This window comes from Morone saxatilis, unplaced genomic scaffold (genome assembly GCF_004916995.1).
Source record: "Morone saxatilis isolate NCDOM2014 unplaced genomic scaffold, NCSU_SB_2.0 Contig5, whole genome shotgun sequence".
NCBI classification, from domain to species: domain Eukaryota; kingdom Metazoa; phylum Chordata; class Actinopteri; family Moronidae; genus Morone; species Morone saxatilis.
The window spans coordinates 21,352,202-21,374,756 of NW_023340095.1; the positions used below are offsets into that span (position 1 = coordinate 21,352,202).

The 22,555-nt window shown below is 39.6% G+C and overlaps 1 protein-coding gene across 3 annotated transcripts in view; it reads left to right on the forward strand.

Annotated features, from left to right (window-relative positions):
• Positions 1–3,551: 3,551 nt before the first annotated feature.
• The window catches only part of LOC118339363 (probable JmjC domain-containing histone demethylation protein 2C), a gene marked incomplete at both ends in the record, with an annotated part of 43,082 nt that continues 24,078 nt past the window's right edge, over positions 3,552–22,555 (forward strand). For all 3 annotated transcript variants that reach the window (XM_035676953.1, XM_035676954.1, XM_035676956.1), the window contains 4 exon segments: positions 3,552–3,608; positions 16,617–16,742; positions 20,067–20,177; positions 20,332–20,422. In XM_035676953.1, coding sequence (XP_035532846.1) covers positions 3,552–3,608; positions 16,617–16,742; positions 20,067–20,177; positions 20,332–20,422 — 385 coding nt within the window.

Sequence of the window (22,555 nt, forward strand, 5' to 3'; positions counted from 1 at the left end):
GTGTGTGTGTCTGTGTCTGTGGGTTTATGAATAAACCTTGTCAACACACATTCTTGAGCCTGAACAAAACTGCAGAGTCAGCTGAAATATGCTGGTACCACACACACACTCCTGTTTCTTGTTCTCTTGAGGCTGCAAATTGTTAAACAGGCCTGTGGTCAGCGGGGAAAAAGAAATGCAAATTCTCAAATTGAGATAGTGAGATCAGACTGAAGAGGCAGTAAACCGAGGGAAATGTCGGGGTTCATATAATTCTTTGTGTGTGAAAATGTAAGCGGGGGGTGCATTCAGTAGCGCTGGGAAGGTTGTGTGCATTAGTACATCAGAAATACCTTCTGTATGCATGTGTCGTGAGTTGGAAACGATGACTCAGCAGTGCTACAGTAAGATGGATACTAGAGTTTAATGGAGTCTGATGGAGGCCGGCCTGCTGTGGCTGAAAAGCACAGAGACGCCACACACTTAACACACACACACACATACACACACTAGACCACTACATCCCCATTAACACTCCACCATTCAAGGATGACCAACTTTCCAGTTGTAGAATTGTGTCTTTCTGTTTAATTTTGGGTTTTATCCAAGTTGGTAGTTGGTGGTTGTGGTAATATGCCTCTATGTTCTTTAAGTCTTTAAAATGGCTTTCCCATGCAGGGGTGGAAGTAGAGAACTATTCATGGCATGGCAAGAGCATAGCATGGCGACTTTAAAGAGTGGCAGAAATATGTGCTTAAAGGAATCACAAACAATCACATATATCAATATTTGCTTGGAAAAGCCCCCAAATGAAGATACTTTAACTCACAAACATTACATTGTGTCACATTAGTAAAGCCTTGAATAGAAATATCAAAAGGTGGCATTAGAATTCAATCATTGAACGTAAGCCCATCACTTCTAAAATGCCACCATAAAAGATCCTTAAATTAATTCACGTGTGTTCAACATTTGACACCAAACTCAGTTTTAGGCATTCTTCAGGCATTTTTTAGTCACCCATCTAGATCCACTGTTATTGTCCCTAGTTATTTTCAGTCTTCTCTCTGCACTGAAACTGTTCTGTTTATCTTTCCCTTCCTCTCCCCTTCGCTCTAGTTTGTCCTCTCCCTCAATGGTCAGCCCGCCTTTCCCTTTGTTTTTTCATATGATGTGGTTCTGATGTAGTTCAGCCCACCTACACGTTGTTTTGTAATTGCTATTTTCCAGATTCACCCAGTAGGCTGTCTACACTCTCTCTCCCCTTGCCAGATTTAGATTTCAACAAAACATTATGAAAAAAGTCACACGTCCTCTCCCATAAGCTTTACTGTTTCTTTAACTCTCTGTCTGCTCAATGTGTCATGAGTTTTGTCTTGAGTTTGGTTCATTTTGTCCTCATTCACCTTTCCATTCCCATACCGTAGTTCCCACAGTTAGACACCAGCAGAGATTTGCTTCCTTGTCACCTTTGTAGTTTGCGCTCTCAATCGGCTTTGACCTTTTTACGACAACCCTGCCTCCACACACACACGTCCCCTTTGGCTAAACCAAAATGGGTTAATCCCTCATCACTCAAACTGTGGACTGCGCCAAATCATTCAGGACCGGGGGGGGGGCGGTGGCTCAGGTGTCGCAGTCCTGTTTCACTCAAAGGAAACCTGATCATGTGGCAGTTCAGACACACATGCGTGGACATACATGTAGGGCTACAAACATGATGCAGACATAAAGGATTGCACAGACTTACACTCGCACTTTTTCTCTGCCCCAGTTTTTCCATCTGCAAAAGCATTTGAGCTAATGTTGTTAACCCACAGAAGTAACTGAACCACTTTGGACAAGTTTTGGAGTGAGACTGGACTTTAGCAGCAGGGTCTCTGTCCATTGTTACTGTGTTCAAAAGGTGTACTGTTCCTTTCTAGTTGGTTCAAGCTGTTTTGTCTGACTGGTGTTTGTAAAACATAAACCCTGAGAGTGGACTGTAACAACTATAGTATAGCTGTGGGGTTGGTAGTGTTAGCACAAGGCATCTATTGTGGGCAAATTAAATCCTCCTGGATGCTTTTCTCCTTTTGCAATGTTTACTTAACAACAGTTCTGTAATTGTGAAGTATTTTGGAGGGTTGCTGGCTGCAGTAGTTCTTCTTTCCATACTGACCATTTGAGCCCATTAAGCTCAATTGTCAATGAAACTCAACAATCCTTGTTCTGCACATTAATGCATTCTGTAGTTCAGCCGAAGCTAATATGGCATTTCAGCAGTTCTGCCAAAACAAGTTGTTAGTTGCTATTGTTAGGGTTTTTTATAGCACATTTTCACAATATTTGTTGAGATTACGTTCGTAGTTAAATTCATTTCAGTCTCCCTTTTTATTTTGGCACAGTGCTAAGGCGCTAATGCTAATCTGCAGGTAGACTTGCTTTCAGGAAGTGAGTGAATAAATTCAATATTTTTTGAACCTATACTTGGTTATTATTTTTGTCAGGAGGTGTAGTATAAAGAAGTATTACTAGGGTACTAGATTAAATATGGCTGAATGGTGGTTAACTCCGGACACAATAGGTTGATAATTAGCTTAAGGCCCCTTGTAGCCCCTAGATATTTTCAATATCAGAACCCTTTGTGGCATACTCTTTCCAACTTTAAGTGGTTTTTGGCGGGTTTACACAAAACAAAAAACATAAAACATCATGAATGAATTTAATTTTTATACAAACAAAATGGCTGCACGCTAACTAGCTTCCCTCACACAAATCTACTGTTAGCATATAGCTTATCTCTAGCTCATTTAGAGGCTAACTTAGAGCCTCTTCACGTTTTCCCTCAGATTTTTGGGGTTTAATTCATCAATATAAGTGCCTCAAGAATGGGGCTATTCTGCTTGGTCACAGTTTATTCTAAAATTAAAAAGATTTGAATGAATAATGAATTTATTATGGATACAGTATTGCACATCTGCAGGCTACAGATACACATGTAGCTTACTGTTTGAATTATTACCGACCCTTGTTTCAGACCTTCACATCATTTATCTTTAGGAGAAACCTTTCTCATTAAGTTGGATTTTGAATGTTCACTCTGTGCCTGTAAAAGACGAGAGCTGTATTTTGATTCCTTGCACCAGTCCACATTGAACACTGTGTTCAGTCCGTTATGGAATGCTAAAGGTTTGGACTATCGCCTGTGATTGTCTGTGCTATTGTAGAGGCAAATTACTTGTTATGAATGTGGATTTTGTTTTGATGACCAACTGAATCACCCGGAATGTTTACTCGGCCTATGAAACTACTGTCTGGAAACCTTTTTGATTCGTACCAACAATTTGCACAGCCATTCGCTTGTCTGTGCTGTAAATTGGTCACTTTGTAGCTTTTTTCACCAACACTAAAAAAAGAAAAATACCATTGTCATTGTCATATTGTGCTCTTAATTGTGCTATAATTCAGCTGTTCATACTTGAACAATAGTCACATAGATTGGTAAATTACTATGATGCTGTGAATGCTACATGGAGACAAGCAAAGTTTACTTTAACCTTATCTGTCCTCTCTTCTGTTTTTCTCTCCAGGGTCGACATGTCAAGACAGGACAACTGGCGGCCATCAAAGTCATGGATGTCACCGAGGTCAGTCAACACAATTCAACATATATACTTTTAATATTTTCATTAGCCAGGTTTACAACCAAACTGTACTATTAGTAGTTTTTTATTTTTATTTTCAGCGTTTCCTTTCAAGTTTTTTTTTTTTTTTTTACACATTTAAAATGCGCATAAAAACAGGTGGATGGAATATAATTTATTGTTGTCAGTGTAGAAGAATCTTTTTTAACTGCATGATGGCTAAACTGCTGCTGTACAGTTGAAGGATTGTTGAATTCTGTAGAAAATTTTAAATCTTAGTCGTCTTTTCTGTGTCGTTTTTTGCTAGTAGTAGTGTTTGATGAAGCAAACTGGTTCTTTTGTTGACTCGGATGTTTGAGAGATGTTACAGTTTGGTTTTACACAGCTATATTGAAATATTTCCAGTTTGAAGAGAGAATTGAAGCAGTAGTAATATGGGATAAATGCATTAAAAATGCATGAGGTGAGACTAATACAGCGGCTGTAGCAGTTACCAAACTCACCATAACAGACACAAAATCCAGTTTTTGCAGATTTGGAACTCATCCCAAATTTAGTTTCATTGCATCTGTCGGCCTTAATCGGTGCTAATTCTTCACTCAAGCGTTCAGTATAACAGTTAACACCAAAACAAACAGTTTCTCTGACTCCCCTCCCCCTTTTCCCTGCTTCGGCACCCTCATGTCAATATTTTCTCTCCAGAAATAGTCCTAATTTTCAGGCTTATAATCACACGGCTTCCAACCCCATTTTTTACTTTATTGAATAAACCTAAGTTTATGTTTGAAGCCCAACAGATTTTCAATTTCCTGAGGGCAGTTCAGTGTTAAAGATTGAAGCCTGGTGTTTGTCTGTTTGTGGGTGCAGCATGTTTTCAAGCCCATGGGCGCATGCTTTCCAAGTTCCACAAAGCTGAGTAAGGACCAAAAAGGCTGAGTAATTGGAGGCTTGTTTGTTTGTGTGTATACACACAGAAATGTCCAGGTAATCTTATAAAACTTCATCTTGCTATGGTGGTGGTAGTGAGTGCTTTTTGCCTTTCATGTTACTCATCGTTGAATAAATGGCTAAATGAGACAATAGGAAAAATATTCACAAACACACATTTGAGGTTGCTTGACCATTTACTGCCCAGACGCCTTAAAGAGCAATGAGTGTATCATCAAGGCTGTCACATAAAATCCTTTAATCTGGGTCAACCGTTCTACTGAAGAGGATTGTACTGTCTGTCTTTTAGGACCCTGCTGGTTTTAGCTGTATCTCTAAAAACCATAATACTTCACCCAAAGTCCCATCTTTAGGACAGGGTATGTAAGGCCCCATTTACACTTGTTATTTCAAGTGTTTCTTTCCCTGATAAAATCCAGTTGACACTTTAATTTACACTCATACGCATCACTAATATGTGTCTCTGTTGGCCACGTCACAAATACAGTCTGTCTGGGTTTTCCCAGGCTACATGCAAATCATGGTCGGCTCAAGAAGGAGGTGGTGGTGCACCTGAAGCTTTTAAATGACTGCCAAAAATGGCCAAAATAAAAGCAAGACATATGTTTTATCGTCTTCATAGGAGAAAATATGTATGTTTTTTTTTAATTAGTGATACATACAAATGCAGGTCCCACTGTTCTTGTTGCTTCTGAGGCATGGTTCCCTTCAGAAGCTGTAACATAGTGGTTCAATCACATGCGTATTGTGTATATTGCATGCAAGTGATTGATGCATTTTGTAAGTGGCACTATAGCAGAGCATAATGGTTCAGTGCTATTGTTTGACTCTTAAGCGTAACCCACCTTAAGGAACCATATGTTATTCTATGGAGACTAAGACTAAGAAAAACACTTCTATTTAAAAAAACAACCACCCTTTGAATGGGATGGCAGCATATATTGAACAGTGTTTTGTATTCTTCCCCAGGCAGCATTTTATTTTTACACTATGGAATATTTGCCGCCTCTGCAGTCTTCTGCCCTTTTTTACACCCCTCATGGTTTTCCTGTGGCTGCAGTCTGTCACACTCCTGAAGGAAAGAATGACCACAGCAGTTCCAGTCAGTCAGGGAGATCAATCCATCGGTGAACAATTAATATTTTGTTCTTGTCGAAGAATGGACAAAAAAAAAGAAACCATTTGATTCAAAGCTGACTTTTTACAGCTAGGCCTGTAAAGAAAAGAGACTAACTTATCTTAGAATCATAAGAATTTGAACAGTTTCATTTCATCTGTCGGGATTTCAGTGGGAGGTTTTAGTGAACTGCGATATCCTTTTTTTGGCCACCTGGAAGCAGTGGAAACAAGCTGTGAACTCAACATTGGCATATCATCACTTTTTAAGTTGACAAACTTTAGTAAACAGTTGCCTATTTAGACATCTGGCAGATACGGAGCATACTTAGATTTCAGTTGCAGTTGTGTTTCTGTCCACCTGGTAAATGGGAGCACACTATATTCGCTCTATTGGTTTTTGCTCTCCAAGACCTGAGGGGAATTTCTTGCCCTTTAGCTGCTACAGGCTTCACTGTGTTCCCGATATCTGTGATTTGGTGGTGGACAGGTAGCATACAGTGGGTTTTTAGAGCTTTTTTTTTCACTGAACACACTTAGGAACACTTAGAACGGTGATGGTGAACCCAAACTGTACATTTGCAGAGCTTAAACTTTAAAAGGTTCCTTAGAGCTGAGGGGAACAGCAGAGTTGAGTGATAATTCTTAATGTGTTCATCACTATGAGTGACCCCTTCTATATGCATGAAGCGGCGTGATCCATTGCTAATGGAATATTAATTATAGCCGTTTTAAAGGCTTTCCCTCCTTCACTGAATATACAACAGAAAAGTTTAGGTGTTAAATTTGAAGAAATTCAGTAATTGTGGTTATAGCTGCATCCTCCATGATTTATTTTTGATTAGTGAATGTACTTAAGCTGCCACTGTGGCAGGTAACCAGATACAGTTTGGAAGTCAAGTTAATCTAGTTCATGGTGAAATATTGAGAAAGCAGAGTTTGGGAGTGTACTGTGGCCTACAGGCACACATTTCCATTTCCAACTGTGGAGATTAAAGAGAGGACATGAAAAAGGATCAGGAATATGTTTATGAATTCATACGAGCTCAATGACTGAAGAGAAATACACATGTGGGGAATATTCAAGACCCGGCGGTTCATTTCTTTTACCCCTCCAAAATGTTTCGAGTGGTCCTTTTCCACGCGGTTCAGCCGTTTTCTAAAGTAAACACTCCGAATTTGTCTGGATGCTTGCCAAGACTGACAGTTGAGCAGAGGAAGTTGTTTGCATTGGATACACTTTTCACATGTATACACACACACCACACCAACACAGCGACACACACACACACACACACACTAAGCCCATGTAACATTTACTTGTGTGGGATCTATGAAGGGAACCACAGGAGCTGTCACACACTTATGTGTCATGCAAAAGAACACAGATATACATCTCCCTTCGTTCGTGTGTGTGTGTGTGTGTGTGTGTGTGTGTGTGTGTGTGTGTGTGTGGTGATGTGTGTGTGTCCACTCTCTACTCCCTGTGCACATCTCGGGATATGTGCTCTGACCCACATACCACTTCCTGTTCCATATACAGAGTGGGAGAGAGAGACACTTTAAAGAAGACGATGACGAGTGAAATACAGTGTGTAGGGCTGGGCTTTATATTTTACCACCACTGTTTTCATATCACTATAAATTGATATATGCAAGCGATCACGATATAATCAATTACATACTTCTGTTGAGCTTATAATAGATTAATTTTAAGTAGTTGTACTTGTATATTGTATACTTCTAGTAAGAGTTGAATCAACCAATCAGCGTGTTTGATGCGCAGGTCAGCACAATGCTTTGTTGAGATTTGGGAGGTGTGTCCATCTGCTCCCTTGTGACCTGCAGTTAGTGGAGGATCAGACTGGAAACAGCCTGTAGAAAAGCAGCTCAGTTCAGACCGGCTTCCATCAAATGAATGAGAGGGCTTTGTTTTTTCACGCAGGGCTCAGGTCGGTATGAACGTGGCCTTACCCATAATAGGAATAGATCCCATATTCAGCATTTTTCTGATTATCTAATCCGATAAAATAAATGAATTTAAAAATGCACTACTTTGGCTGTCTGTAGTCACGCCCTTATCTGATTGGTTACACGTCACGAGTAATGGCCTATAAACACTTGGCGCAGACAGGGAAATGGAAGTACTTATACAAAGAAAAGTACAAATTGCACTTAAGTACATTCCCTGAGTAAATTTAGTTAGTAAACTTAGTTACACACTTAATTCAAAATTTTGACACTAAGATTTTCATTTTTACTGCAAATATATATATTGGTTCCAAATGTCAGTTATCGGTTTCCTTGGTTACTAATAATAAGTATCTGAATCAACCCTAAAACACATTGGTTGACCCCTAATCCATAACACCCTTCTGTGTGTAGGTTTGCAGACACCTTTACATGCATCTTTGCAGAAGCATCCATCCGGCTTTAGTGACTATTTGTCTTTGTTGTAGAGTTGCTGCTTAGATGTTTTTCTGAGGCTCATTTCAGGGGACGGGTCTAATTGCTGGTGTTTGTGACAGTAAGCACTTTGCGTCTGTGTGCTTTGTTGGATATTTCAGGTGATAAACTACATTTATGGAATTATCCGTCTTTGTTGGTTAATGATTTAAGCAACGTTTAGAATATTCTATACATCAGCAATCTGTTTGGTGTCTTTCTTTATGTAAACATATCAAAACACCACTAATGTTTTTTCTACCTTATTTATGCACAACAACTCTTTATGGTTAAGGTTTTTGTTACTTTGCCCATTGATATTTGTCATTATCTTTGCTATAAACACTTAAAGTTTCCTCTGAAGGAGCGTTTCTCTCTCCTGTCTTTCTAATTAACATCTGATACCAAACCAAATGTGAATGTGGTGTGTTGAGCTAACTGAACAACCCTGCTTGAATATTTTCAAAAGTGTGATGTTTGCTCCTGAAGGACTGCTACATGATGGATTAGATTAGAAATACTGCATTGTGTCTGTGGTGTGAGTGGCTGATGAGTAATGTACTCTTAGTACTATATCGAAGTTTCCTATTTTCCTTACAGGGTATTAATTTTAGTTAAGTATCTCTATCAGGGTGGTAAGAGAAGAAAATGGAAGGGCAGGAACCGAGTGAAACCTCAGACAAGAAAGACGGAGCTCAGAGAGAGAGAGAGAGCTCAGATAAGGAGAATACATTTCCTCATCCTTTGAGAAGGTTCAGCTGAAGTGCAGTGGGATTATGGGAGGGGCTGCCGCTGCTTCTCTCCTCGTCGCTCAAATGTGTTGGCCACCTCTCTTCTCCTAGTCCATCCATTCCCTCCCTCCATTCTATGCTCTTTTTGTTTTGTTGCATTCATCCATTCTCCCATTCTCTTCTCTTTTTTTGGCACGTACCCTTTTTGTATTCCTCTCGTTTCCACCCATCGCCATCTTTCTTCCTGTCGCCACCTCTGTTTTCTGTAGGGAACGAATGAGACAGTAAGAGAACAGGCATAGAGAGTGAAGTCATCGTCATCACTGAGAGGAAACTGCAAGGAAAAGGAGAGAAATGGAGAGAAATGGAGAGAAATGGAGCTGCAGCAGCTCTGCATTCGAAGTCACACTGCAGCTGCTGACTTGATGTAATCCAGTGGGATTCAATAGGAGAAAATCGATCTTGATTAGTGGAAAAACTCCCCAGCAAGCATCTTTGTCTCTACCTTTCTGTTCCCCCGGGGAATGAATTGCTTTTCTTGCCATAGTTTCTCACTTGCTGTTTCTGATTCTGTAAGTTCCACACATGAAACAAAGTATACACATTAGAGCAAGTCAACTCTGTGTCACCTCCCACCGCTCCCTGTTCATTCAGAAGGTGTGAAAGAGAAAAGTGTGAAGGTGTTGAAGGCACGGAATTGGTATGTTCGTCTTGAAGAATAAAAGGAAAATCTCCTAAAACTCTACAGACATGTCAAAACAAATGTGTATAGAACAATGGCTGTATCTGGTGTCTGTATCTGTATTGTGGGCCTCCATCCTCCCAAGGTCTGATTCTCTTTAACAATGTTTTGGCCGCAGTAGGTTGCAAAAATTGCAATGTCACTCAGTTGCTTGGTCCAGAGTCAACAGTGGATGAATTGCCATTAAAATGTGATCCAGATATTCAACGCCCTCCACACAATCCTGATGACTTTTCAGGCCACTTCTAGTGCCAGCAACAGGTCAAAGATTTCACTTACGCAGTGAAATATGTAGATCTAGAACTATCTACACGGCTACATGGATCGGCACAAAATTGGTACAGACATTCACGTTCCACTTAGGATGTATTGTAATAACGATGATGATGTATTACTACATTTAAATTGGGGGAAAAAAAAAAAAAAAACACTTCCCAGACTTCAAAAACAAACTTCAGCACCTCAGCAATTATCCATCTTTCAATCGTTTTTCTCAAAAATTTATATTTAACTAGCTTTTTCACAAAAACACTGAGAGCATCAATTTGAACAGTAGCTGTAGGGCTTGTAGGGAGTAATTGGAAAGCTTTTTGAAAATGAACACTATTGATTCCCATTACATTTCTGACTAAAAGTGACCTTTTGACTTGAGAATAGCACATAAACAGCAGGCAGACCCGTTGCAGAAGTGTCCTGTGCATGTCCAGAAAAAGCAATTTCGATAGAGCAAAGTCTGATTCAACAAGTCAGAAATGTGAAATGCTTAGAGAAAGATCGTGTTGAGAGATATCAATCACAATAATACTATCAGCTTAAAAACAGTAAAACACATGAGGCTTCTTCTTCAGATATAACAGGAATGTAGCGATTGTTTAGAATAATCCCTGAAGCCCCTGTCCCTCCAGGTTCCTGGTTGCCTGTTAAAGACACGTCGACCTCTCTTGGCCTTTGTCGAAGCCAAAGCCTCCCTCCTACTCAGCTTCCATTTTCCATTATGCTTCCATCTTGCGGCTGTCCGCTCCCCCGGGGTCGCGGTTCTGTTAGCTCCACTCACTTTGTGTGCTGTAGTACTTTAGCAGCAATATGGCCGCCACCGAGTCTCCCCACCATTTCATGCCCAGGAATGATAATGAGTAGCTTCAGGACGCCTTGTTTTAAAGCGGCTGACTGTGGATATATAGTTCAGGGAAAGAGAGACAGTGAAGGAGAGAGAAGTAAGGTGTGGTAATGATGGGATACATGGACATGAGATTAAAGTCAAGGACAAGAGCGATCGACACAGTGAGTGTCCAAAATAAATAGACACAATAGTGCACAAACAAGATGGAGAGGAGAGACATAGTGGACACATGGCAGAGAAAGAGAGAGGATGATGTCACTGTCTCCTTGTCGAAGCAGCTGTATCCTGACATCCAGGTCACTTTCTGCCCGCCTCTTCTCCATCCATCTCACACACATTGCTCTGTTTAGGTGTGTGTGTGTGTGTGTGTGTGTGTGTGGTGTGTGTGTGTGTGTGTGTGTTGTTGTGTACCTCTGTGTTGTCTCTGTTGAAATCATGTGTGTGTGTGTACCTCTGTGTTGTCTCTGTTGAATCCAAATTATGCTTTCTGACAGTTTAAGCATGGCAAACTGTCCAGAAAAATTGTCCAGAACCGCTGGGTCAGACACTTGTGCCAAAGCAGTTTGTGTGGTCATAGGACAGAACAGTAATTTCAAAAGTCCATTTTTAATTGTTCAAGTCGTTTATGACAGAATGTTCTATGGTTCCAGCTTCTCAAATGTGCTGATATTCTGCTTTTCTTTTGTTTGAGTTGTGGGCTGTTGGCTGCACATGACAATACACGTCACTTTGGGCTCTGATAAATTGTGATGAGCATTTTTCACCATTTTGTATAAATAAATAAATCCACAAATGTGGAATAATCATCAGTTTTAACCCTATCTGGATATTTCCTTCCAGATCTTTCCTGATTTAAATCATAGTTTTGATGATTTAATCCTATATTGTATTTGTTTGTTTTTTAGACATACATCAACATGAATGCATTTGAATGATAAAAATTTCCAAAAATGTGGAAATGTTTTTTTAAAGTAAGCTATCAAAAAAGTCACATTTTGGATTTGTCAAGTAAAGTCAGTCTCACCAACTTGCTAGAAGAGGCCAGACAGCGACTTCTTTCTACCCAGGCTCTTTTTTTTTCACCACGGTAAAGTGCCTACTGGGCCCATTTTTTTTTTAGGTTTCTGCTGCTCTCTCTAATCCAGTGTCACAATACTGTCCACAGCCCAGCATATGGCTCTTTCTCTCCAGTGATTTGAGATGGATGACATCACTTTGTTTTCTTGGCTGGCTGTCAGCACACCGCATGCACTAGAAGTCACCTTTTCACACTCCTTTTTCTCTTTTCCGTGCACCACAAGTCTGTATGTTTTATTGCAAGGCCAGACCATCTGTGCTGCCCCAAACATAAAAGAATGTAACCATTCTTATGTTTTGTCAATTGAGTTGATTCCTCCCCTCTTCAAGCTGTTATTTTCAACCTTTGTTCATGTCCCATGGTGAATAATGTGTAAGAACGTTCCTGCTGTGTTTCTCCTCATCCAGTATGTCCTCGGCATCTGTAATTATGCTGACTTGTTCCAAAAACGTTCACATGACTGACAGTTTGTGGGCGATGGGATGTTCTGTTGACCACAGAAGGTACAGTTTGTACTGTGGGTTGACTTTCAGTACATCTTTTAGCATCTTGTAAGGTCTTGTTGACCCCCCCCAAGTTATTGATTAAATACCGTATAACTGTGCTATATATAACCTACTGACTGGTTGACCGAAAAGGTTGGCTGGCTCACCTGCTGGGCAAATGGCTTGATGGCTTGATGACTGATGGTCTGCTGCTGATGAGTGGATTAACAGAAGGACTGGCTGGCTAGAAGTCTGGTTTGTTGGCTTCCTGAGTCACTGGTTGGCTAACTGCCTGGTTAAATGACTGGCTGCCTGGCTGAAGCAGTAACCAACTGGCTGGCTGACTGACTTTGACTCAAGGGATTGGCTGACTGGCTTTCTGACCGACTGACCCCATCATCTTTAGAGACAGACAAAACTCCTGTTGAACTCTTTAAACGGCCTCAGATGATTAAAGCAAAAATAAATAACAGGCAAACATCTTTTTTGTGGTGTACAAAAAGTCTTTTCCTCTCCTGAAAAACCTGCTGCTTACTTTAACATCCTATTAGAAAACAAGCTTGGTTTAACTTTAGCCACAATAATAACAGCTTAAAGTACAAAAAATAGTTAGTGGTAAAATCCAACAAGAACATATGAAGAGTTTTGTTCCAAAGTGACACCCCCACCATTTGCAAATACTCTCCAGATGACTGACAGCATAAAAATTGCTGCTGTTTAAATAATCGTAGATAAGTTTAGTTGTCAGTTGACCAAACATCAGGTTTACTGGGTGTTCTGTGTTTTAGAGATAGTGAAACTGAGCTGCAGGTTATTTGTTTTTTATAGACATGCAGAAGTTGACAGTGATTTCTTTCATCTTTAAATGCTAAAGTTTGGCTGAATCGCCCTTTAAGCTCTGGACCAGTCTCAGAAATGTCAACGGAGCCGCTGGCTGCCTGTCATCTTCTGCTCCTGCAGCTGCAGTGCTCGATAAGATGTGTGTTTTAATTTCTGCTAGCACCAACATTTAACATCAATCTTTTCCAGCTCCTACAGAATGAGGTTGCTACCTGTGGTGATAAATATAAAGGCTGGATAATGTCTTGGCAGTTGTCAAGCAGCACCAACTCACCAGTATGAAGAAATATTTATTACAGTTGCATTAACAGCAGTAGCTAATGTGCCTCTTAGACTGCTCTTATATAACTTAACGTTCTACAGTTTGATACCATCCACTTTGAATTCTCTTGTAACAATGTTATATAACTGTTTTTGTCCCGTTACATGATACAGTATTTCCTTATCAGGAAAAACCAGCTAAAACAGTGGGTTGAGCTCTGCTTGTGATTTTTCTAAAGATTGGCTTAGTAAACAGCAGTTTTTGGAATTTCTTTTGTTTCGCTGCTTTCTGTTTTCTCTTATAGTACATGTGTCTGCTGCTGGTGCTGTTTGTTGATTGACGACTAAAGAAAGGGCGTATGACACTTGTGGGTGTGAATGAATGCTCAACAGCTATGGTGGTTGACAGTTGTGTGTAACACCTCAACAAAGATGGATCACTTGTCTTTAACTCCAGAGGGTTACAGACCAGGTCTCCTTTCAAACCAGTGTTTTCAAATTCAGACAAATTTATAAGTTTAATTATCAGTTGGCATTTTACTTGACCACCATTTTAGCTGTTAGACCCCCAAAGCCTATTGCACTTACTAATGTGTAATGAAATTGCTGGTTATAGATTATATGAAGATTTTTATAGCCATGCTTGCGGCATGTCTGGCTGTCTGTCTGTCTATTGGGCAGTTGGTCCACCACTGTGGTCCAGACACAAATATCTCAACCCACCATATGAGGCTGACTTTTGTGGTTTTTAATAAAATGTAAAATGTTTCTTGAATGAATTGCCCTGAATTTTTAGTTCAGACATTCACGTCTCCCTCAGGACAAATTGTAATGAGTCATCTGACTTTTCTTCTAGCCCCAGGTTAACATTTTAATTTGTCCAATGCTTTGGTTTATGACCAAATACCTGCAAAGCTATGCACTTTATTGCTAAATAGCAAATATTAACATATTAGCACACTAAACTAAGACTGTAATAAGGGTAAATGACAGGCTTAGCACCAGCATGTTAGGCTTGTCTCTGTGAGCATGTTAGCATTTAGTTCAGAGCTCTGATCTCAGTGTATGGTCTCACTAGCTGCTAGAATGACTTTTAGTCTTAAAGGTCCAGTGTGTAACATTTGGGAGGATCTATTGGCAGAAACTGAATATTCTATTCATAGGTAGTTATCATTAGTCTTTTTGTTACCTTAAATTAAGCTGTTTTTATCTACTAAGGGAGCAGGTCTGGTGGAGTCCGCCATATTGAACTGCTATGTTTCTACAGTAGGGCTTTTCACATTTTTTTGGTGACTTTTGCAGCCACCCTAGTTTCTCCTACACTCCTACTTAATCCTCCACACTGGTTCTTTACCTAACCAGAAAGCAAAATCTAATCACATTTTGTAATAGAACCTGCTAGCACTAGTGTAACAAGTTGTGAATGAGCAGCTGCCACTATCTGTACTACAAAATGCCAAAAGGCCACGAGTTTCAATATGAAAAGCCAAACAGTTTATCTCTCAGTTCCTCAGAGCATTTGGTTTGTGGATATACAAGGCAGCAGCAGTGCTCAGTTTGCTCAGGAGTCCTGGCTACAGCCGCCTGTCACGTTCCTGCTTATCGACCGGTCGTAATAACAGTGAAAATGTCATGTCATGTCAGCCCCGGTCGGCCTGCGGGATCAGACGCACGGGCTCGGCTAAACCAAAGCACTCACAAATAAATGTCACACAGCCTCAGTGGTGCCTCAGTGATTGAGAAATAATCGCTTGATCTTGTTATGTGTCTGTATGCGTGTCTGAGTCTGTACTGTAATATCCTGAGTGTGCGAGAGGGAGAGATGGTAGTTTGTTGGGCTCTGTTATCATTTCAGGTTCAGGCTGTGTATCTGCATGTTTGTTTGGTGTGATATCCGTTTATTAGAATGGTTTGGACGTTGTTTGTTTCCTTGCTCAGCTCTTCAGCATGTTTTTAATAGATGGACTGAAAACGGCGTAGGAGAAAAGTTCCAGAGCTGTAGCTTTGTTTGCTAGGACTTTGAGTTTAAATTATTACTTTTCTCTGTTAATGTAACAACCTGTTTTATGTTTTTCCTTTGCCATCTTTATGACTTAGTGTGGCCCACTGGGAGGAAGGCCAAAGATTTAAACATTATACAGAGGAAGTGTGAAAATCATTGGCTGGTTCCTCAAAGACACAGTGGAAGAGATGGAAATATTAGGATGTGTTCTCTAATAGGGTTACCATTTCAGATGCTAGCAGGGGAAATTCCACTCTCCTTCTATTGAGCTGCTTGACATCCAGCTGTCAAGACACTGGCCGTGCTGTAAAAGCATACAGTACAACTCTAACATCTTCAACAGTTCAAAATTTGAACATAGGAATACAAATTTACATTTTTTATTTTAAAAAAAAAGAGAGAAAAGTAGAAAATCCATTTGTCAAGTTGGAACCGTAAGATGTTTGTTGTTTTTACCACTCAGCTGAGAGCTGGTGGAAGAACATAAAACGTTACAATGTTTTTAAATGGTTATGAAACAGTCTCAGTTTAATACAGATGCCTCTATATGGCTTACATATATAAATAAGACCATCCTCTGCCTGCCACTAGGCCAGTTTGGGTCGGATTCCCCTTAAAATCAATGAAAGGAAGAGGTGGAACACTTACGCTTTTGTCCACAGGGGACATGTGTTTTTATTAGCTTCATTAGATGCAGATAATTCAATGTTTTATTGGAGTTTGAGTCTGAGTTCTTCGATGTCTGAACGGAAACTGTTTGCAATTTATAAGCAGGACAGAAACCCCCTTTTCACCTACAGGCCAAAGGGACCTGATATTTCCAAAACTCTGTGTGTAGGAATGTTTTGACTTGAATTAAAGCTCACTAGAGTAAGCAAAGTGTGTAAAACCAATAAAAATGATAAATGCATGTTGATTTTAAAAGACTCGTAGGAGAACTGAGAGCAACACTTCACTGGCAGACATGTGACAAGTAAGCATAAAAGCGGAACAGCTGAAGAAAAAATATAGTTCTATAATCTTTCTGGGTGAACTGATCATGAAAACTCAATTGAAACTGCTGTTAACCTGTCAGTGTGTTGGTGCTAATTTTCCCTCCACTGTTAACAACCTGACCAGAAAATAGACTTGTATTGTTTGTTTTGATCTAGTCCATCAGTTCATAATTGCTTCCTCACCATCTGACAGACAATAATAATGTATTAACTTCATACTGATGGCTCTCCCTCTCCCTCTCTCATAGGATGAAGAGGAGGAAATTAAGCTGGAAATTAACATGCTGAAGAAGTACTCCCACCACAGAAACATAGCAACCTACTATGGAGCCTTCATCAAGAAAAGTCCTCCAGGCCACGACGACCAGCTATGGGTGAGTTTATTCCTACCATTAATAATGATGTCCTGTCTTGACAGTAAGTTAAATTAGCCAAAAACGTATTATAGCTGTCACAAGGTCCTGAGCAATCACAACTTCTGGATAGCTCAAAGTTCCCCCCACATGTATCAAGACATATATACAAACAGTCTGCTTGGAACAATAATGTGTGTGCCAAAAAAGTACTACTACTTACTACCTACTTCACTGTAAAGTCCATTCCCAGTGTATTTGTATATGGTAGCTTCAAGTTTCTACATCATACTTGTAGAAGTTGCATACTGGACCAGGACTGACTTGTGATGTCACAAATTATTCTTGTAAAATCAGACTTTCGATGAGGTCGGAGAAACTGATTTTTGAGTGGAGCAGGACTTATTCTTATTTTTTTATTATATTCTAAAATTCACAAGCTGCAGAAAACAAAGAAAAATCAAGTCAAATAAGAGAATTTATAGAAAAATGGCAGCAACCAACAAGTCCAGCTCCTGGACAAAACATCTTCTTTCTGGTTTGTGCTGGGAAATTAACGTAACAAAGTTTGATAGGATAAATATACTGAAAATGGACTTTACAGTGAAGTAGGTAGTAAGTAGTAGTTTTTTTGGCACACACATTATTGGTCCAAGCAGACAATTTTTATATATGTCTTAATACATGTTAGGAGGGGATCTTTGAGCTATCCAGAAGATTGTTCAGGACAACTATAATATGTTTACGATTTTAAATATTATTGGTATAGCAACAAACTACTATAGGATGTCCTGTAGAGAGAATGAAGTTGCACTCCCTCTGTTCTTAGTTTTGGTAGCCTTATGAGTCCTAGCGGTGCCCCAAAGCATTCAGTCAAAACCATCAAACTTTAGCTAGCTAAGGCATATTTTACTTGATGTTTTAGGTAGCAAGTGTTAGCAAGATAACTTGAAAGCTAACAATTACCTTACATGGATTTACTAATGTTACTAAAATAACAGTTTGTTCAATTTAATTTAATTTACATGACTATTGGTTTATGTAAGAATAGATGTTTGGATATTTAGATTGTCACATTGATCAGATTTATTGTGTGATTTCTAAAAAACAGGAATGAATTAATTAGGTGTTTCCCGATATACAACACCTAGAAGTTATTTGTAGTTAGTCACTGGACTTGGGCTGCAGAGATTACAGGTCGGCACTCAACAGTCTCTCCAAGTCCAGATTGGTGTGGCTATATTGGGTCTGTATACAGAGATACTGTTTGCACATCTGTTCACACACTTTATTGCTTGCAAACAATAACACAACATAAACGTATTTTTCCCCAACATTAAAGCCCCTGCTGGCCTAAAAGGCAGGAGAGCAGAGAGCAATACGAAAACACAACAAATCAAAGAAAAGAGAAACGGTGCAGAGGAAATGAATAAAACAAATTAAGCAAAATGAGAAACAAAAGGGAGTTAATCAGAGAGGGAAAAAAAACAGGAGGAGGAGAAGAGCAGCGGGAGAGATTTATAGCTGCTCGGTTTGTTGAAGGCAGGATTACCTCGTTTTATGAGCCTGCGGCGCTGCTGTTCCTAGAGAGGGAAGATCTCACTCTCACCTCACAGCACAGCCCTGTATTTGTTTTTACAGCTGTCTCCGCGACCCCTTACAGCCCCCACTGCTACGGCTTCACGCTGTCCGCTGTGTTTGTGTGTGTGAGAGAGTATATGTGTCATATTCTGCATTGAACATCACTGAAGACTGTCTGCTGAAGGAGACCAGATTGTGTGTTTGTAAGGCATGTATGCGTGGGTCAACATGTAAGACACAATCCACAACCAATTTGGGATTAGTCAGCAAATTACAGCAGATTGTTCTACTTCTATCAAGACCACTTGTCCGCAATCGAAATCTAAATATGATTTATTTATATTCTTTTACTCCCTATAAATATAAACTTTGTGTTGGCCCAATTTTGTCCACCTCAGAATACACTTTACCGCCCTACGTTAGATAGGCCTGATTCAGTATTTTTGTTTATTGACTTTAAGGGGAATATTTGTCATGCTCATATGATTATATGTGTTATTCTTATACAAAATCAACTATTCAAAACAAATTGTAGATAAAAGCAAATAATACAGAAGGGTTTTCTCGTGTGATGCATACACAGTTCACTGGATTTAAAGTCCCCTTGCAGTCAAATGTGTTTTGTTTGTTTTAACTTCACTTGGATGTTCGAGCTCCACTGTGCAGAATTAGTTTGACACCAGAAGGATGTTTTCACATTTATCTGCTGAAGGGGGAAGATTCTCTGTGCTCGTGTTAAATCTGAATTCAAGACATGCATGTATGAGCATGATTTCTTTTGCATGTATGAGTGTGATGTAGAAACCTGAAGCCTCCAGCACACATACACTAAGAATGGAATTTTCAGTGAAGTAGAAGTTTTGAAATTAAGAATATTTGCATATTCATAGGTTCTGATTTTTTTAAAGATGGAGGAGTAGATGTAGAGTTTTTAACACAGTAATTGAGCACATTAAAAATGCAAAGCTAATTATTTATATATGTACTGCAACTATTATTCAGACATGTATACAAACAGTCTGCTTTGAACAATGTGTGTCTGATATGCAAAAAAAGGATAATTTCCTCATTAAAATCCATAAAAAGTTATCTACTCCTACCCTTCTTCTGTGAATATTAATATTAATAATATCCAATTTAGTTAATTTCTAAAGTTTCCCTGCTGGACACGAGATGTCTCCTCCTTCACTGTAAAGTCCATTCTCAGTGGATGTGCACCGGTGGTTTCTACATCACACTGTACGAGTTGCATACTGGACCAGGACTGACTTCCACTCTAGTTGATATGTCATAAATCATGCTCGTAGGCCCCTTAAAATCATATGTTTAGTGAGCTCAGAGAAACTTTCCACTTTCAGCACATGAATGTGAAAACTATGAAAACATCCTTCTAGTGTCAAACTCTGCACAGACATCATTCTAACATTCTAATGAATGTTATTGAAAAATATTGATGAGGACGTTGCATCAAGGTGAAGAGTTATACTGTATAAAATGATTACTATATAAAACAATTTTAATGCTCATGTTTCTTCGTATTAAGACCACATTTCCCATCAGCCCATTGCTTCCAGTCTCCCATCCTAAGACTCCAATTTTCATGTCTCAGTGATTTAAGGGTAGTTGTATGTGAATTAATGTGATAATGTTTTGTTAATGGTAAAACGCTGCGTGTAGCACCTTTTGTAGGCCTCAGTACCTGGCAGAATAACGGTTGCTGTAAATGTGCACAGTCTTCTCACTATCACCTGTTCTCTCCTCCAGCTGGTGATGGAGTTCTGCGGTGCCGGTTCCATCACAGATCTGGTGAAGAACACCAAAGGCAACACACTGAAGGAGGACTGGATCGCCTATATCTCCCGAGAGATCCTCAGGGTCAGTCCCCCTTTCACAGCATTTTCATGACAATTCCTATTCAGTGTCAAATAGACTATATTAGGAAACTCAAACAAGTATTTTCAGCAAAGGCTGTTGCGAGCATACTGCATGTAATATATTAATATGTCGTTTTTTTCTTGTCTTTCTATAGGGATTAGCTCACCTACACGCTCATCATGTCATCCACCGTGACATCAAGGGACAAAACGTTCTGCTGACTGAAAACGCTGAAGTCAAACTGGGTATGTGTTGATTTTTTTAAAATTTAATTGTAGGTCCAGACTGGGCCTGTGCTGAGGTTTTGACTTCTGCACTGACAAAATACTGCAGCACCAGATTTGATTCAGCACCCTGCTAGTGGCAACTAGAGCTTTTTCATCACAGGTCTTGTTTTGTAATGTTTCACATGATTGCACAGTTGTAGGCTTGTACCCGGTAATACAAATCCTTGTGGGACTTTACACATTTATTTTCAGGCACAGTTTTGCATTCACTCAGTTTTAGTAGAAAATAAATGTAGATATCTTTTGATGATCATGTTGCAAATGATCCTGCCCCTGAACCACAGCAGGGCTCTTTCAAAGTAACAATTTAGGCAGTGATACTGAAGAGACAGAGGGCATTAACTGTATCTCACTGTCTGTCTGTTACAACAAAAAACTCAATAAGCCAGCTTTTTAAATTGTAAACCAATGCAATGTGACTGCTAGAGCTGGCTATAAAACTTACAAAATATATCCATAGCACCGAATATCAAAAACAAGCACTGAAGGCTGGCATCAACTGTCTGCCCAGAGTCATAATTGTGTGTACTTATTCAGCGATCAGACTGCCTAATTTTCTGGGCCAATTTTATGCTGTAATTTATTTTGGTATAATTTTGTTATCATACTACCCAAGAGCCCACAAGACCAATCAGACCACAATATCCTCTTCACATCTGATGTGAGCAAGTGGCCGTGGATTCCAGACAGCATATATGAAAATGAAATTAAAGATTTTCCCAGATGAGGGCTGTCTAAGGCAGATTTAGTCTTTAGTCTAAATTTTATATGAATATCCCAACCTGACTTAACTTAACTCTGCTTCTTCTTTTTCCTCTTTTGCTTACTCATACTCTTACTCTTCTTGCTCTTCTTCTTGTGCCTCTTGTTTTATTTCTATACAAAAAACCCAAAAAAAGTTCCAAGACTACTTTTTTAAAACCAGACACTGAAGAGTAGTAGTAGTTTGTACACTGTTTTACAAGAATAAAATTTCAGAATCATTTCCTATATTTCCACTAATATTTTCAAGAATAATGGCAATGTTCAGTTTGTACACCACCATTTAATGAATTCCATTTACTGAGAGTAAAGTCTTGTAGTCTTTGCACAGCTGGTCAGCTGGTTAAACGTTATTTAAGTAAGATTTTGAATATAGAACCATTACTTTTTACAATTTAATTGTTTGGCTTTGTGGTATTACTATATTTACTGAATATGTCCTCTTGCAAAAGAAAATATGTAGACATTGTGCATACTTCCCTTTCTACATATGTTTTAGACAGCCTGTTTCTCTGTAGTTTAATTATAAACTTATTAATATATGGGTAACTATTGATTAATAGTTTTGCAGTTAAAACTATTTTCTGTGCCAGTATATGTGGATTTGCACCAAGTAGATTGTAATTAAAAGGAGAAACAATTAACAACAAAAAACTTTACTACAATGTATAGTATTACATTTACACCTGAGCATTAAATTGTGAATGAAACAATATTCATATGTATGTATGTTCACAGGTAGAACATTTAAACAATCTTACACATTTATATTATGTTTACATTTGAATTCATTTATTTTACCATACATCAAGAAAATCAGTCCTCGGTGTCAACATTTCCAAAGCAACTGCACAGTGGTTGAAAGAGCCAGCGGACGAAGCCCATAGCTCTCTGCTTCTTGGTCATCTTGGCTTCAGTGCGCACTTTAGGTTGAAGCAGGAAGCGCACAGCTGTGAATTGTGCTCCAGTCGCTGGCCCCCGGGGTGGCTGGTCGCTATCAGGCGGTATTTCTATCCCTGCCTGTCTTGGGACGATTCAGTAATATGCGAACGAGGGAAGCTGGCTCTCCAGGGGAGTCAGAAGAGCGAGGGGTGGGATGTAGAGAGGGCGGTACGTTTGCTGGTGCTGGGTACAGGGTGGGGCACATCTTCTTGGTGAGAGTTTGGTGCTCTTTCGGGATAGCAGCGTCAGGTATCGGACACGTTCGGGTACCCTCTCACACCAGGAATAGCCAGGCGCTGAGTAATTAACCACAGGGTAGTTGGGGACAGGAGCTGCGTGGCGTGCGCTACGGCCGGCGTGCATGTCGGGTGTGAGTGTGTATCCACA